The following is a 17,402-nucleotide window of genomic DNA, read 5'->3' on the forward strand; positions in this document are numbered from 1 at the left end:
ATCCACCGCATGGAGCCCCACACCCTCAGTGGCCTCCTCAGTTGGGGAGGTGACCCACAGAGCTTCTCCTGTGGGCTCACCTGATGGGTGCAACCGCCAGCCCATGGGGTGATGCCCTTGCACCAGGGCAGGGCATGGCTTCTCTGATAACTTGTCTGACAAAGTTACTGGGGTTCACCTACCAGTCATTGTGTATCTGTGCCTCTGTGTGTGTGTGGAGTCATAACCCATCAAATTAAACATGACAGAGGCACAGTTATAGCCTGCTGGACCTCTTCCACCCTTATCTAGATAATACCACTTGTGTAGCATGGGTCAAGAAGGAGCTGCTTGTTAGCTTCTGTGTGTTGACTCAGTACATCTGCCGCATCTTTTGGGATGGTATCATGCCCTCCCTCAGGAGTGTCTGAACTGAATTATATTCCAGAATATTGTAGCTTTTCTTAATTCCAGCTCTCCATGTTTTACAGATGCATGTTTTTTAAAACAGTGAAAAAAGTCAGAGCAAATTGAATAGTATTGACTTGTAAAGACATGCTTTTCTGTAGGAAAGAAGCCAGTAGAAAAGGATGCAAAGTCTGTAGATTAATACTGGAAAAAAATTGAATTACTGGTCTGCATTCCCTTTTGCTTCTTTGCTATTTTAGTAGGCTTGTTGAGTGAAGTGTAAATTTAGAAGATTTAAATATCAATTTTGGGAGCTAAAATATGTTAAATCAACCATGGAACTTAGCCTACCAAGATACTGAAGCCAAAAGCTAACACGACCATAAAAACAACCCTACACTTTCTGAGATGATAGATGTAACAGACTTACAGAGCAGATTTGGAAAAAGACTGTAAATCCTTGTGCCTGAGAACATGAGCCAACTTCTAAGGACTTGTCTACATAGTGGACAGCTAACCTAAGGAGAACTGAATGTTACAGGGATAGTGGGATAAACATCATGTGGATGCTGTCAGTAGTGTAGTGGGGAAAGAGTTGGGCCCCAATGTCCATTTTCATACTAAAATAATTTTTGGACATTCTGGGAATATATAAGTGATAAAACTGGTCTGTATTGACAGACCTCAGATAGCTGGCATTGGAGGTAAAGAAGGGAATTAAAAGTGCTCCTTTGGGGGGAGCCTTTCGGGGGTGTGCCTTGTCTGTCCTTTCTGGGATGCAATGATGAACTAGGTTTCAGCCAGCACACATTATTCTAGTTTTCCTGGAGACAGAATTCATTGGTCTCTGCTAAGATGCAACCACAGATGTAATCTGTCAAGCTTGAGAAGTCAAAGGCAAACTTTTGAAAATCATTCCTATTACTTCATGGTAATATGAAGGCTTAGTGGAGGGGAAAAAAAATTTGGCTTGTTTTGTATACAACAAATGAATCCTAGAGGAGGTATTTCATTAATTCCTGAAATAAAAACATGAGTTAAGAGCTCTTACTTGTGTGTCAGTCTGCAGGGGTCTGGGAACATGAAAAGACATTAGATTCTGCCCTAATTGCTTGCCAGGAATCAATAAAAGCTGAAGGTACTTGACTACTGTGTAGTGAGGCCTAGGCAGCTCTTATTTATTGTGAAGCTTATCCATAGATAGTAGTTAAAGGATGTTGAGGATGTGGAGAAGTACTTCTTTCCTCACAAAAGCTTCTGTTCAGTGGTATTTCAAGAGATACTCATTTACAAATTGAATTGTCATACCCGGTGTCACGGTGAAAACATTCTTTTCCCCCAGAACAGTTTGCTTCACCTGCGTTTGAAGATATTTTGAAAAAGAGGTTTATGCTCAACTGTGTTGAATGAACTAGTGGCTTAAGTGCTGGAAGAGGTTGTGTATTTCCATTTTTTCGTTCAGTTGCCTATAACAACTGGGAAAAGAAAGACGAGTGTTCTGAAAAATCACGTTACTTTTCTTTTGCTTCACTTTCCCTATTGTGCATGTCTTCTTTCCTCTCCTTCCCTCAGCCCCCTTCATCTGCCTTTTCTGTCACTTGATAGTGCCCGCTATTGTTCTTGCTTCTCACCAGATTGTGATTTGTGCACTTCCCCAACTTGTTCCCTCCCTTCCCCAAGCACAACATTTACTCCCCAGTATTACTGCCCCTTTGGCTTGGTTCCCTTTCAGTCTGCCTGTCCCTCTCTTGTTCCCTGGATTATAGAATGGTTTTAGTTGGAAGGGACCTTAAAGACCATCTAGTTCCAACCCCCTGCCATGGGCAGGGACACCTCCCACTAGACCAGGCTGCTCAACGCCCCATCCAGCCTGGCCTTGAACACTTCCAGGGATGGGGCATCCACAGCTTCTCTGGGCAACCTGTTCCAGTGTCTCACCACCCTCACAGTAAAGAATTCTTTCCTAATGTCTAATCTAAATCTACCGTCTTTCAGTTTGAAGCCATTAACCCTCATCCTATCACTGCATACCCTTGTCCCTTCTTCATCCTTGATGTCTAGTATTAGTTGATAGTCAAAACATTGGCTGCTCTAGATGTCTCTTTCAGGGAAGGCAAGCACCTCTTCCTAACTACTTCATCTGAAAATGTAAAGAGGTTTTATAGAAAATCTCTTCAAGAAGAAAGATTGAAAAAATCTTCCTGTAGTTCTGTAGCATCATTGCCAGAAGGCTATAGAGAGATGTTCGCACCATTCTTACTTGCTTTATTGCTGAGGTGTAGATAGTGAATGGTAGTACTGAAATATACAGGCTGAAAGAGTTGGGGTTGTTCATCCTGGAGAAGAGAAGGCTTGCGGGAGACCTTATAGCAGCCATCCAGTACCTGAAGGGGGCCTACAGGAAAGCTGGGGAGGGGCTGTTTGCAAGGGCATGTAGCGATAGGACAAGGAGCAATGGTTTTAAACTAGAGCTGGGTAGGTTTAGATTAGCCATTAGGAAGAAGTTCTTTACACTGAGGGTGGTGAGACACCGGCACAGGTTGCCCAGAGAGGTGGTGGAGGCCCCACCCCTGGAGACATTCAAGGCCAGGCTTGATGAGGCTCTGAGCAACCTGATCTAGTTGAAGATGTCCCTGCTGACTGCAGGGGTGCTGAACTAGATGACCTTTAAAGGTCCCTTCCAACCCAGCACATTCTGTGATTCTATGAAATAAACCAAAATTTTGCCAGTCCACACTGTTGTAATTTGAAGTAGCAGTGACTAGAGAAGGAGAGCAGAAAGCATGTGGATAGCGCAAGTTTTGTTGGGAAGAATGGTTCTTGGTAAACAGCACTGCTAGAATTTAGTCTTTAAGAGTAAATTCCACCAATATGTTTGGTGTAGGCCTCTAACTTTCTTCTGTGGCAAATACATTCAGGACTACATCATTTTCCTGTCTCTGCTACAAGGCGCACATAAGTCTTTTTAGGAGCTGTGTCCTCCTGTCTGTGGGGATTTGGAAGTCAAAGGACATGAGCTTTGGACTCATCAAATGCTGTTTAGCCTTTTCCCAGGAAAACTTGATATCTTAGCCACTGAAATCAAATTCCATAGTTTGGTAGATTGTGCCTGGAGTTGACCTTTTTGTAGTCATTTTCCCCTTGAAAAGCATAAGCATGAAGAACAGCTTTTTTTCAACTCAGTATCCCATGATAAGAAAAGAAGTAATGTGTTTTTCAGGAGAAAGTCCTGATACTGTGTAGCCTGATCCAGCAGGAAAAGATGAAAGACATTTGGCAGTGAAGTGTCAGTCCAATAAAACAGGCAGTAACTCCTTTAAATACCAAAATTTTTTATGTGCATCTGTTTGCATATTAGCAAGATTTTTTTTATACTAAGTAGGGGTATGTAGACTTCACTTCTCTAATTGGGTCATTTTCTAATTTTTAAAAATTGGAAGAGGAGGGAGAAAGAGCTTTATCTAACTTTAAAAGTGATGATACTTTATCTTCTTTCCAAGGCTAGTTAGACAAATCAGACTAGCGTGAGACACCTCTTCACTTTCATGTTGTGGATGTACACTTGAATTAGTTGGTATGGTCTTTCGTTAACCTGTCCCCATAAGCTCATACACAGGAAAGCCATCTTTCATCAGGTTGCAGTAAAAGTGACCACTGTGAGGAGGACAATGACAAAGTTAACCATGATTTTTTTGCTGATAAATTGCGCTTGTTTTGTATGACGAGTAACCAGATTGCCTCAAGGAAAGCAGGACTGAGCATACTGTGTATTTATCTAAGGAATGTACTTGAGCTTAGGACATTAGTACTGGTCTGTAGGTCTAAACTCCTCCTTGCGAACCAGTTTATTTTAAGAGTCAAGCCAACTTTTTGCAACATTTGGCTGGTCTTAAGAAGCAGAGAGCTCATAAAAAAAATCTCCCGTCGAAACTGCTAGGGATTCTCTCAGGCCAGCTAGTATCTAACAAGAGCAGACTGCAAGGGCAATTCGGATGAAAACAAGTACTAAAACCTGGATGAATGTTTTTATTCTCAGATGGTTGTCTACCCTCTGGATTGCTAGCGAAAACAGTAGAGGTTTTGATAATCTTATGAAAGTTCATACTCAGAACATTTGCTGTGCTGTCAGTAACCAGCATTTGCTGTGTTTTCTGAAGTTGTGTTAGCCTTAAAGAAGGTCACGCAGGACACTGTGTGTCTTTTGCTTAAAATTTGTCTGTGCTAAAGTCACCATGGAGATCACTCTGACAGAAATCTGTTTCTAAAAGAATTTCACTTTTTCTGACATTAATCCAGCAGGGTTTAAAGGAGTGAATCACTTCCTGACGTGTGCTATAGTCTCAATGCAATGGCAATAGAGTTTCAAGGATACTTTATAAGTGAGAGCTGATGTTTACATGTTCCTTATATTGTGACTGAAAAAAAAAAGACAATAGACGCAACCACTAAGTTGATAATTTGAAAACTGAAAAGACAAATCCACCTGGTAAAACTACTTCTCATACTAAAAAAAAATACTTAAAAAGTCCTGCTGTATCATATCATATATCCCAAGCTCACTTTATCTGTAGAATAATTTATGCTCCATTGCTGCAAAGAGTGTACGCTGCATGTGGAAGTTGTGTGATTAGTTTTCTTAAATAGCTGGTGTAAAAGGTTTCAGCTAACTACTCTCAAGAGTACGTGAAGAACAGTCATATAGGAAAGAAGAAATAAGAGCTGTGCTTCCAAAGTTCATTCTTCTTGACAGGAGCCAGAAGTAAAGCTGCAAAACCAGAAGCCCAGAAATCTGTCATGTTGTAGATACTGTTTAGAAAGGCAGTAATTTTTGCTTCTTCTATTTGACTGTCATTTAGGATTTTAGTTCTTTTGCTTCCTGCTTAAACCCTTTGTTCTTTCACATTGATGTCCAAGTGGAAACCAGTGACAAGTGGTGTCTCTCAAGGGTTCATACTGGGACAAGTGCTATTTATTATCTTCATCAATGACAGATAGTGAGATTGAGTGAACCTTCAGTAAGTTTGCGGATGACACCAGGCTGAGTGGTGCAGTTGATTCACTAGAGGGAAGGGCTGCCATCCAGAGGGACCTTGAGAGGATTAAGAAATGGGCCTGTGTAAACCTCATGGAGTTCAACAAGGCCAGATCCTGCACCTGAGTCAGGGTAATCCCCAGTATCAATACAGGCTGGAGGGTGAGTGGACTGAGAGCAGCCCTGTGAAGAAGGACTTGGGGGTATTGGTGGATGAGAAGCTCAACATGAGCTGACATGTGTGCTCACAGCCCAGAAAGCCAACTGCATCCTGAGCCGCATCAAAAGAAGTATGGCCAGCAGGTCGAGGGAGGTGGTTCTGCCCCTCTAGTCTGCTCTGGTGAGACCCCACCTGGAGTACTGCGTCCAGCTCTGGAGCCCTCAATACAGGAAAGGCATGGACCTGAGCGGGTACACAGAAGGACCACGAAGATGATGAGAGGGCTGGAGCACCTCTCCTATGAGGACTGAGAGAGTTGGGGTTGTTAAGCCTGAAGAAGAGAAGGTTCTGGGAACACCTTATTGCAGCCATTCGATACTTAAAGGGCGCATATAAGAAGGGCATAGAGAGACTTTTTACCAGGCCCTGTAGTGACAGGCCAACAGGCAACCATTTTAAACTGAAAGATGGTAGATTTAGATTGGACATAAGAAAGACATTTTTTACAATGATGGTGGTGAGACACTGGCACAAGCTGCCCAGAAAAGCTGTGGATGCACCATCATTGGAAGTGTTCAAGGTCGTGTTGCATGGGGCGTTGATCAACCTGATCTAGTGAAAGATGTCTCCGTGGCAGGGTGTTTGGACTAAATGATCTCTGAAGCTCCCTTTAAACCCAAACTATTCTATGGTTCTATGATCTTACTTATTCTGTTTGTCTCTCTTTCTTTCTTTGTACAAGCATCTCTTGTACAGGCTTCCCTTTTCAGAGTCACAGCATGGCTGGGGTTGGAGGCAGTATGGAGATTGTCTAGGTCAGTCCCCTGATCAAGCAGTGTCTATCAAAGCAGTTTGTTTAGGGTCATGTCCAGTCAGGTTTTGAATATCTCCAAGGACGGAGACTTCACAACCCTGCCTGGACAACCTGTTGAAGTCTCACAGTAGGAAAGGTTTTTTTCCTAGGTTTAAATGTAGTTTCTTGTGTTTCAGTTTGTGCCCATTGCCTCTTGTCTGTTCACCTTTATACCCTCCCATTATTACTTACAGATAAACACAAACACACCCGCACTGACTCCCCAATCCTTCATTCTCCAGCATGAACACTCCCAGCTCTCTCAGCCTCTCCTCATATGAGAGATGCTCCAATCCTGTCATCTTCATGGGCCCTCCCTGCCTTTGCTCCAATACGTCCATGTCTTTCTTGCACTGAAGAGCCCAGGACTGGGCACCGCTTTCCTGATGAGGTCTCAGCAAGGCCAAGTAGAGGGAAATAATCGTCTCTGTCAGCCTTCTGTCAATACTGTTACTAATGCAGCCCAGAGTGCAGTTAGCCAGATGTCAGGGAATGTTGCTGACTTACGGTCTACTTGATGTCCACCAGGAACCCCAGGCTATCTCTGCCAAACTGCTTTCCAGCCAGTTGGACCCCTGCCTGGGTTATTCCTGTCCAGGTGCAGGGCTTGGCATTTCACTGTTTTGAACTTTATGAGGTTCCTGGTGGCCCATTTCTCCAGCCTGTCGAGGTCTCTCTGAATAGCAGCACACCCATCTGGTCTGTCAGGCACTTCTGCCAGTTTTGTGTCCTCTGCAAACATGCTGAGGATGTACTCTGTCCTATCATCTAGGTCATGAGTGAAGAGATGAAACAGTATTGGCCCCAATATTGACTTGCAAGAGTGCTCCACTGGTGACTAGCCTACAGCTGCACTTCACATTTCTGTAGAAAACCCTTTGAGCACAGCAGTACAGCCAGTTTTCAGTCCACCTCTCTCTCCACTTGCCTAGTCTGTGCTTCATCCATTTGTCTGTGAGGTTGCTAAGAGACATAGTGTCAAAAGCCTAACTAAAGTAAATAAAAACAACATCCAATGCTCTTCCCTTAGCCACCCAGTGAGCTGTCTCATCATAGAAAGCTACCGTGTTGGTTAGGCACAATTTCCCTTGATAGATCTCTTGCTGACTACTCCCACTCTTTAATATGTTTAAACATGGTTTCCAGGGTTAATTGCTCAATCACTTTCCCAGAGATCGAGGTCAGGCTGGTCAATTTGTGGTTCCTCAGAGCCTCCTTCCTACCCTTCATGAAGATACAGTTGATGCTTTCTTCCAGTCCTCGGTTGATACTGCTGTTTGCTTTATTCCCCACCATTCAGGCTCCCAAGCACCAGCATCTGGTCGTCACTGCAGCCAGGGCTGTCCCCAGCCTTTACATCCTCAACCAGTTCTTCCTTGTTTGTAAGAATCAGGTCCAGCAGAGCATCTTGCCTCATCAGTTCATTACTTGTGTTAGGAAGTTGTCATTAGCACAGCCCAGAAACCTCATGGATTGCTTATGCTTGGCTGTCTTGTCCCTCCAGCAGGTGTGTCAGTGGCTCAAGTCCTCAGTGAGGACCAGGGCCTGCAAATGTGAGGCTTCTTGCAGTTGTTGGGAAGAGGCATCATCTGCTTTATCTACCACTTCTTCCTAATCAAGGTGTTTGTAACAGCCACCGTGATGTCACCCATACACTGGTCTGTCCACTACCCATAAACTCCTGCTGTCTCATCATCTGTCTCAAGGCAGAGCTCCAAGCATCCCTTCTGCTCTCACACTGAAGGGGCTCGCAAGGAACTCCCCCTCCTTGCCATTCCAGCCCATCATTCCTCAGCAGCCTGTGTCCATCCCCAGCGGCACACCAGTTGTGTGAGCTGTCACAACAACCCATGACCCCAAAGAGATCACAGCCCTGAATGACGTGCAGACCTCCAGGTTCTTGTTGTGTGCCGTGCTGTGGGCACCTCAGAGAGGTGCCCAGCTGTGCCCATTTCCAGGGAAAGGTACACAAGTTTTCCTCAATACTCCTGGCTAGCAAGCATTTCCCTCTTTACATGTGGATGCACACGGGATGGGTCACCTTCAGCCCTGCTCTGTTCTCAAAGTGTCAGCATAGAAGACTTTTTTGGTCATACACACTTTACCATAGTTTTATAAATGCAAAAGAAGAAGGGCAAAACTTTACGCTGAATTACTGCCCAAATCCTGCAGTGGGAGTGGTTGCTCCTCAAGGGATCCCACTCATTTTTCTTCTCCTGTAAGGGCAAGTGCTGCTGCTGAAGCGCCTGCTGATCAGCATAGACACTTTTGTTCCAGGAGTGACTCGGAAGAGTTTGGAATAGGATTGGAGGCTGTACTCGCAATTGCTTTGCTGTGCAGTTAGATTTTTATGTTACCTAATGAGAACGTCCTTGCACGCACATTGTGCCATGCCCAGTGGAATCATTAATGAGGAAAGACCGTAATAAGTGTGGACAAGTGGACACTGGTGAACACACGAGTGGACAAGTCTAAATTGAAAAAGCAGTCTAAAGTGTAGCTGTTGCATCTCAAAATGATGAGAAATAAAGGTGATGAGAATGAAGGTAGCAGGATTTTTCTTTGAGGGTTAGAGTCTTCTTTACAAAAGGCTGCTTTCAAACCTAGTATTGGATGAACCTTTAGCTCTGCACAGTGTCTGCCTTTGATTGAAGTGACAAAATATACACAGAAGCAGGAATAGGTGGGTTAGACGTGGCGTACCTGAGTTTCAGGTGGCTCTAGCAGAGCAGAGCATCATTGAAGTGCTCTTGCAAGGCAGTTACTTGCCGCAGTCTTTCTGCATAATCTGTCACTGCAGTATTGAGATACTCAGTAATGCACATTTCTGCCTGGGGTTCTAGCTTTCTTTTTTGATCTGTCAATTAGAGGTGGTTTGGTTTTTTGCTCCTCCAGTTCCAGCTCCCCTTTTTCATCCTTGTATGAGAAATGGTAGTTTGCTTATGTGGTTCTTTGAACCTCAGTGCTAATATTATTTGAGACCAAAAGGTTTTCAGCACTTTCTGCTGTACTACAAGCTGTTTCCAAGCTGTAAGAGAAAGATGGAAGTAGACTCCAGCATGGGATGTATCTCTCCTTTCCAATGCGTATTAACAGACTTCATAATTAATCAGTTGTGTGGGTGTTACAGCTGGTGTGTGTGGCTCTCAGTTAATATTTCTAATATTCAAGTCTGCAAGTGATAGCTTCTGGTGATTTTATTACTTTGTGGTGAATGCAGGCGTACAGATTAGTTATGAGATCAGAGTCTGTAACAAAGAGTGACTTTCGTTAACAGTTCAGTCCAACTTTGCAATAAAACGGGCAGATTCTGTCCATGAAGAATAGTCATGTATGTTGTAAAGCATGGGCTCTCTGGGGAGTACCTGAAGGAACCTGCAAAACTGAAAAGCTCATCAGGTCTCTTTGTAAAGATGTGTCTAGGAGAGGATACAAGGCCTGTCTGGTTGGAATCTCCTTTTTCGTCTGGATTGATTGACTTGATTCCTTTCTATAGGCGGTAAGGACACACCTATTGGACTGGTAACATTCATTTGTTCTTAAAACCTCTCAAAACCTGCCTGTTCTATGAGAATTTGGTTACGCTTTGCTATTGCTCTTACAATGGCCACTTAAATAAAAGAGAAACTTTGTCATACACTGGACTGTGCCAGACTGAGTCTTAACTCATCTTTGTGAAAGGTGGACCTGAAATCCTTAACTCTTCACCCTTTCTCTGTGCAGCAACCTGTGCTCCGTGGTTTGAGCATGGATTTGATAAGGCTTTAGAGCCATGAAACACAGAAAAGGGTTGTAGTTCTTCATTTGCTGTACCTTCGTTCTCCTAGTTTTTTTCTGTTGTTTCTGTATTATCTCCTGTTGTCTGCAGAGTTAACCAGGTACTTTAAGGACTTTCTTTGGAAGGATGCTCTCAAAACTGGCAGTGCTTTGGGAGCTGTTCTGAAAGTGATGTCTCTGTCTTGGTTTTCATGTTGTTGAACTTGCCAATAATGAACAGACTTGAATGGTGAGGATGAAGATGTTGTAACATAAGCAATATAATTACATATAAACAGTTACATCGAAAGCCAGGATAAAACTATGATAACTTGAAATACTCTTCCCGCTTTCCTCCACAAGTGTACGCCTGTTTTAAATGAACAGTAACAAAACAAAAATTACAAGATTAAGCCTCAAAGCTTATTGTAAATAAACAGTTTGGTGGGTTAAAAGCAGATTTTTAACAGTTCCGTTATACGCTTCCTATTCAGGTAGCTTTATGATTTGAGGGGTGTGTTATTGAAATACAGTAATTGTTTTCATTTAGGTAAACAAACGTTAAAGATATTTGATGGGAACGATGCAGTGAAACGCAATCAATTTCGACTGATTTCAGTTCCAAGGATTGCAAAAAACGAAGAAGTTGTGGTAAGATACCCGGTGAAGGTCAATATTCCAGTGTGATAAAAGGGCATGTGATTCTATATTACAGTACTCAAAAGCTAATAGTTTTACAAATATAACAACAACAACAAAATCTGTAAATAGGCTATAATATTACAATGCAATTTGGTTTCATGTGGTGCTCTTATTTTGGAGCAGCTACGTATCTGTAGCATAATGGGGACCAGAGCATATCCCATGTTAAGCAGTCATTCTCCTTGCCTGTGTGACACTGTAGTCTGATTTTATTGATGTGAGCAATACTGGATAATCAGCCCCTTAGGTCTTGCTCCTCTTCTGTAATATTTAGTGGTTTGATGTTTATCCTGGGCAGACGCCACTATTTTGCTTCAGTTAATGAGCTTTGAAGACTGAAGCACGCCATAGTTACCTCCGCTCCTTGGCTGTGAAAGTAATGAATTATTGATCACATGGCGGACACTCGCTAGCTTCTCCAGTGCTCCATCTGGGGTGGAAACACGACTCCGTACTGAATCGACTGCTCTGTAGAGATCTTAATTTACCCATGCTGTGCAGAAATGGAGCCCAAAACGGGTGTATGGTGGTGCACAGTAGAACCGAGCATGGTGAGGACTCAGAGTCATAAAGGACTTGGCAAAGGCGTCTGGAGAATTCATTACATCAGAATTTTGACAATTTAGACCTACAGCTCATTAAGATTTGTATCTTGATATTGTGCTCAAAATCAACAGGAGTTTTGAAAATGGTTGGTAGCGTTCTGCAAGTCAAAGATCTTCAAGGAAAATTGTGTACAGTGCTGAAAACACTTGTATTTAGGAGTGCTGCTTGCCTTTCAAGTGCGTTTTGTCACACTGCTTCTTCACATACCAGGACAGATTAACACCAGTTCTCATAAGTGACCTACTGGGCTTTATTCACTGCAACATCTGTGTTAGCAGAAGTACTGCAGGCATGGGCCAGTAATCAATGTAAAATTCCTGTGACTCCTTGCATCTTCCAAGGACAGCCTTTACCTTTCCTTTTCACGGGCGTGGGGGTTCGGGGCAGCCTTGTGGCTGAGAAGCTCGCTAATTTTCATCATCCCCTTAGTGCAAGAAGGTTGAATATGCAGAGTTGGGCACATTTAAGTGTAATTTACCATTTTCCTTGTGGAGTAAATTTTGCATGCAGTGTAGCTTTATTGGTGCTGAATTTTTACATTTGATCTATGGAGTTAAAAGGACTGTCACTTGACAAAAATACCATGGGCTGTGTTCAAATCCATTGATATCTCAAGTTTTGTTTTTGTATCTTCCACTAAAATTTGTTTTCAAAACTTCACTCTTGTTTTGGTTTTTACCATTGCTGTTTATCCACTATTCTGCACTTAAAACATGCATTAAAGGTTGGTTCCATAAGTAAAGTATTTATAAATGTCTGTGGCTACATAGGTATTAATGGTGTCTTTTCAAGAAAATGTTAATTTATCTTGCTCTGTTGTAGGAGGCTGCTTTGAGGGCATACTACATAAACGATGACCAGCAGGAGTATGAGCTTCAGACTTTTACGCAGCAGGCGCTGCTGTCTGATGATGTTATCAACAGGAACGATGCTGCACAGGACACCAACTTGGGCTCAGTATTCCGAGAATCTGTTCCTGAAGCTTGGATCATCAGAGCCAAACCAAAGGAGGAGGAAGTGATCCGAATTTATCCTGCCTGGTTGAAGTGAGTGGTCTCCTTTACCCCAAGGTTATCCTGCTTTGCTATATCTGTCCTCTGTAGTCTAGCCCAGTGTGTTTCAGTTATTGAAGTCGCACAAGCGTAACAGAGAATGTAGTTTCTTCTTCTGTGTTTCAGGATTCTTCTGTTTATTTTTCTGAATGAGTAATATGCATATTATTAATTTCCGTGCCTGGAAACCTGCTTGTGGATTTCTTTACATGCACAGAACATACCGTGCAACTTGTGCAGTTCTATTATTGTGCGTTTGGCAAAGGAGATACAGCCTTTCCATCTGTAAACAAATCATGACATACACAAGTCATTTGAAAGCTTGATGGTTTTTTGGAAGATATTAAGTGGGAGGAATTCAATGTAACTTCTGTTGTGAGAAAAGGAGGAAAAAATGAAGAAAAAAAAATCTGTTCCGTTTACCCCCACTGAGACAATATATATTCTAAGGATATTTAGCAGTGGAAACAAGACTGGCAAGTGACCTATTCATTTCTTTAAGAGCAGTGGGATAAAATTGAACTATTTTTTCATTTTACTAATGCAACTACATTGCCAAATTCTATGAAAGACTAGTACGTAATTCTGTGTGTAGGAAGAAACTAATTTGCAGTGTTGCAATTGTAATGACCAGTTCCTTGAGAGGAAGTCTTTGCTTGTCTGTGGGTCTAATACTGCATCTTCCAAAAGCCTCAGTGAACAGCTTTTTTCAGCTAATACAAATTTCTGCCTACCCCCTAAAAAAATTGCCATTTGGGTAAAAAAGTACACATAGGATAGGTCAAACAATTGTCCTAAAATAACTATTTGTTTTCTCTTTAGGGTGGGAATGGCGTATGTTTCTCTACGAGTAAATAAGGATAGCACTACGCAGACTGTGATCAAAGAAGTGCTTCCATTACTTGGAAGGCAGGTAAACAAAGGATCATAAGCATGTCCATATACCACCTGAGTGACCCTGAAGTGTGTGTTTTTCTCTTTAGAAAAATTATAGTCAGTCCATTTGCAGTTAACGTGAATGTTGTTAATGTTCGGTAGATGGTCTCTTATGACGGGTACGATGCACAAAATTTTCTGCAGTCTTGGTGGTGGACCTGCTTTCTGGGCACTGGAAGTTACCATCAGTCTTTCTGGGTCAAGCAGAGGATTGACCAAAAATTCCGATTTGAGAAATTTGTGGCCTGTGTTGAGGTCACCCCTCAGCCTTCTCCAAGCTGAACAAACCAAGTGACCTCAGCTGCTCCTCCTAAGTCTTGTCCTCGAGGCCATTCACCATCTTGGTTGCCCTCCTCTGGACACACTCTAGTCATTTGATGTCCTTCTTTATTGAGGTGCCCAAAATTACACACAGCACTTGAGATGGGACCGCACCAGTGCAGTGCTGAGTGGGACAGTCACCTCCCTTGCCCAGCTACCTCTGCTGTGCTTGATGCACCCCAGGACATAGTTGGCCCTTTTGGCTGCCAGGGCACACTGTCAACTCATATTCAACTTGCCATCAACCCAAACCCCCAGATCTCTTTCTGCAGGGCTGCTCTCCAGCCTCTCATCCACCAGTTTGTATGTGTAATCAGGATTACTCCGTCCCAGGTGGACAATTCAGCACTTGTTATATTTCATATGGTTGGTGATTGCCCAGCTCTCTAGTTTATCCAGATCTCTCTGCAAGGCTTCTGTTCCCTCAGGGGAGTCCACAGCTCCTCCTAGTTCAGTATCATCAGCAAACGTACTTAATATACATTCGTTTCCTGCATCCAGATCACTTATAAAAACATTAAAGAGCACTGGCCCTAATATCAAGCCCTGGGAAACCCCACTGGTGACTGGCTGCCAGCCTGATGGAGCCCCATTTATTATAACTCTTTGAGCCTGATGTGTCAGCCACTTGCTCACCCAATGTATTATGGACTCGTCTAGCTGCGTGCTGGACAGTTTATCCAGAAGGATACTGTGAGAGACAGTATCGAAAGCTTTGCTAAAATCCCAAACCACCACATCCACTGGCTTGCCTTGGTCAACTAGATGGGTGACTTGATCATAAAGGGAAATTAAGTTGGTTAAGCAGGACTTTCCCTTGTGAACCTGTGCCGGCTATGACCAATGACTGTGTTGTCTCTCAAATGTTTTTCAGTAACTCCCAGAATAACCTTCTCCATGACTTTGCCAGGCAATGAAGTGGGACTGACAGGCCTGTAATTACGAGGGTCTTCCTTTTTACCCTTCTTGAAAATCAGGACAGCATTTGCCAGCTTCCAGGCAACTGGAACCTCTCCAGACTCCCAAGACCATTGAAAAATAATGGAGAGAGGTCCTGCAGTAATATCAGACAGCTCTTTGAATACCCTGGGATGAATCCTGTCAGGCCCCATAGATTACGTACATCCAGCTGGAGCAGCAAGTCTTGAACAAGTTCAGGGTTGGCTGGGAGCTGATCATCCCTGCAGTCAATGGTCTTCCAACACAGGGCTCTGGGGATCCCAGGGTCCATCATCAGTGTTGAAGACGGAGGCAAAGAAGGCGCTAGATGTCTCCACTGTGTCTGTGTCCCTATTTGTGAGGTGACCAACCTCATCAAGTAACAGACTGATGTTATCTCAGATCCTTCTTTTGCTGTTAACATATTTTAAAAAGACCTTTTTGTTGTCCTTCACAGTGCTGGCCAGCTTGAACTCTAATCGAGCTTTGGCCACACGAATTTTCTTCCTACATTGGCGAACAGCATCTCTGTAGTCCTCAAGGTGTACAGGGAAGGACTCAAGGCTGAATGGCACTGAATGGCACCCATGTTCTTTACTATCTGCATTTCTTCCCACCTCATTGGAAATGGTTAGATACATCTTGTAATCTTCCAGATGCACGTGTTATCCTTGGAAGATGATCTCTTTTCAGTCCGCCTGTCTTTCTTACAGTTGGTGCCAAGATAGCCTGACTTTTAGGAAACGCATTAGTAGAACTTGCAAGTGTACCAAGGCACTGGCAGTCTCAATCAGACACACAGGTGTGGAGACACGAAGCCATAGCATTCTCATTTAATTCAGCACTGGGGGCTTGTGAGCACACCAGCAGATTGGCACACTTCTGCAGCTCCAGGCTTCTGCCATGCTCAAGAGGGTGACCACCGCCTTTTGTGGTTATTTACAGGGTGCATAGGAACATACGTGTGGCTAGCTATCTACAGTAGATGTTAATTGTAGATCTCTGTATAGGTGTACACAGCTATGTAGTGCACACAACTTTTTATGTGCCATAGGATGGTTCCAGGATTTGATTTCAATCCTGTTCCTCAAGTGCTGGGGACCTTTTAACAAAACTTGGAAAATCTTTACTGAAGTCTTGTCTCATCTGAAAAAAGCAACTGTCAAACAGGATAGTCAGATACTCTGTTTGGGGAAGATCCTCACGTCTCTATTTGGAAAGCTAGTTTTGTGTTGTCAGAGACTTAATTTCTTAGCTTAGTTGCAATTTCTCTGATACTGATATATCAGCTTTTAAACCGTTTTCTCCTTTTTCTGTATGAAGATGCGCATACACGAAACCTTTCTTTAATATCCAGAATTTGCCTGTGCTGAAGATCCTCACTGAGTTCACAGAATCATAGAATGGTTCGGGTTGGAAGGGATCTTAAAGATCACCTAGTTCCAACCCCCTGCCCTGGGCAGGGACACCTCCCACTAGACCAGGCTGCTCAAAGCCCCATCCAGCCTGGCCTTGAACACTTCCAGGGATGGGGCATCCACAGCTTCTCTGGGCAACCTGTTCCAGTGCCTCACCACCCTCACAGTAAAGAATGTCTTCCTGATGCCCAATCTAAATCTCCCCTCTTTCAGTTTGAGGCCGTTACCCCTTGTCCTATCATTACACTCCCTGATAAAGAGCCCCTCCCCATCCTTCCTGTAGGCCCCCTTCAGGTACTGGAAGGCTGCTATAAGGTCTCCTCGGAGCCTTCTCTTCTCCAGGCTGAACAACCCCAACTCTGTCATAGCAGAGGTGCTCCAGTCCTTTCATCATCTTCGTGTCCCAATTTGATGAGTTGCTCTCATCAAATTTCAGGCAAAGCAAATGTAGGCAGTTGAGGCTTTTAACAGCCCTGTTCATGATGTGTAAAGCAAGATCATTTGTCCTCTGAGTCTCAAGGCCAAAAATTAAGAGACTTCCTCAATCCTGAGTGTCACATGTTTCCAGGGTTGCAGTAATCCTAGTAAATGGTTCAACTCTTGGCTGTGCCAGCTTTTCTTGTCCAGCCGTGGGGGACTTGGATGGTCCCTGGCAGTAGAGTTCGGAGAAGTGGCTGTGGCACATGAGAAGAGGATTTTGTTCCACTAGTGCTGGTGGAGTGCCCCAGGAGATGGGGACCAGTCAGCCTGCTTTTGTTAAGCCTAGCTCCTGGGCCATGCTCTCAAAGAGCAGGTTCATTCCCAGTCCTGGTTAATACTCACTTTTCCTAAGGAAGGACACTCTGGAAATATCTTAGTTGAGCTGCTGGTCGCTGAAGGGAGGTAGAGTTAATCGTGCTTTACAAGTGCCCCTTCACCATGGGGCTGCGAGGATGCCACCATAGTTAAGGGCACAGGAGCCTGACACCATGTGTGGGAGGCTGGGTGTGTGAAATTAAGATTATTCCTAGCTCAGGAGGAGTGGGTTAGGGGAAGAATATCGTGGTTGATTTAAAAACGTTCAATTTTCTATGCTCTGTGCATGCAGTGAATAACATAACTTTAACATAAACATCTGGCAAAATTATATTTCATTCAGAAATTACATTTACGTGTTGCATCTTTGACAGATGGAGTGCCTCCAGAATTTCAAATTGGTGGAAGTTCTTATGGGCAGTAAGCAAGGTAAGTGAGGGAGCGT

General features: G+C 43.5%; 1 protein-coding gene across 1 annotated transcript in view; it reads left to right on the forward strand.

Moving 5' to 3' along the window:
- Window positions 1-17,402, forward strand: part of DGKQ (diacylglycerol kinase theta) — a 93,238-nt gene that overhangs the window by 50,305 nt on the left and 25,531 nt on the right. Inside the window, exons 8-11 of the mRNA XM_074569598.1 lie at window positions 10,739-10,839; window positions 12,319-12,542; window positions 13,371-13,461; window positions 17,332-17,386. Coding sequence (XP_074425699.1) covers window positions 10,739-10,839; window positions 12,319-12,542; window positions 13,371-13,461; window positions 17,332-17,386 — 471 coding nt within the window. The remainder of the gene's footprint in view (window positions 1-10,738; window positions 10,840-12,318; window positions 12,543-13,370; window positions 13,462-17,331; window positions 17,387-17,402) is intronic.

The sequence above is a fragment of the Larus michahellis genome, chromosome Z, assembly GCF_964199755.1.
Source record: "Larus michahellis chromosome Z, bLarMic1.1, whole genome shotgun sequence".
Classification (NCBI taxonomy): Eukaryota; Metazoa; Chordata; class Aves; order Charadriiformes; family Laridae; genus Larus; species Larus michahellis.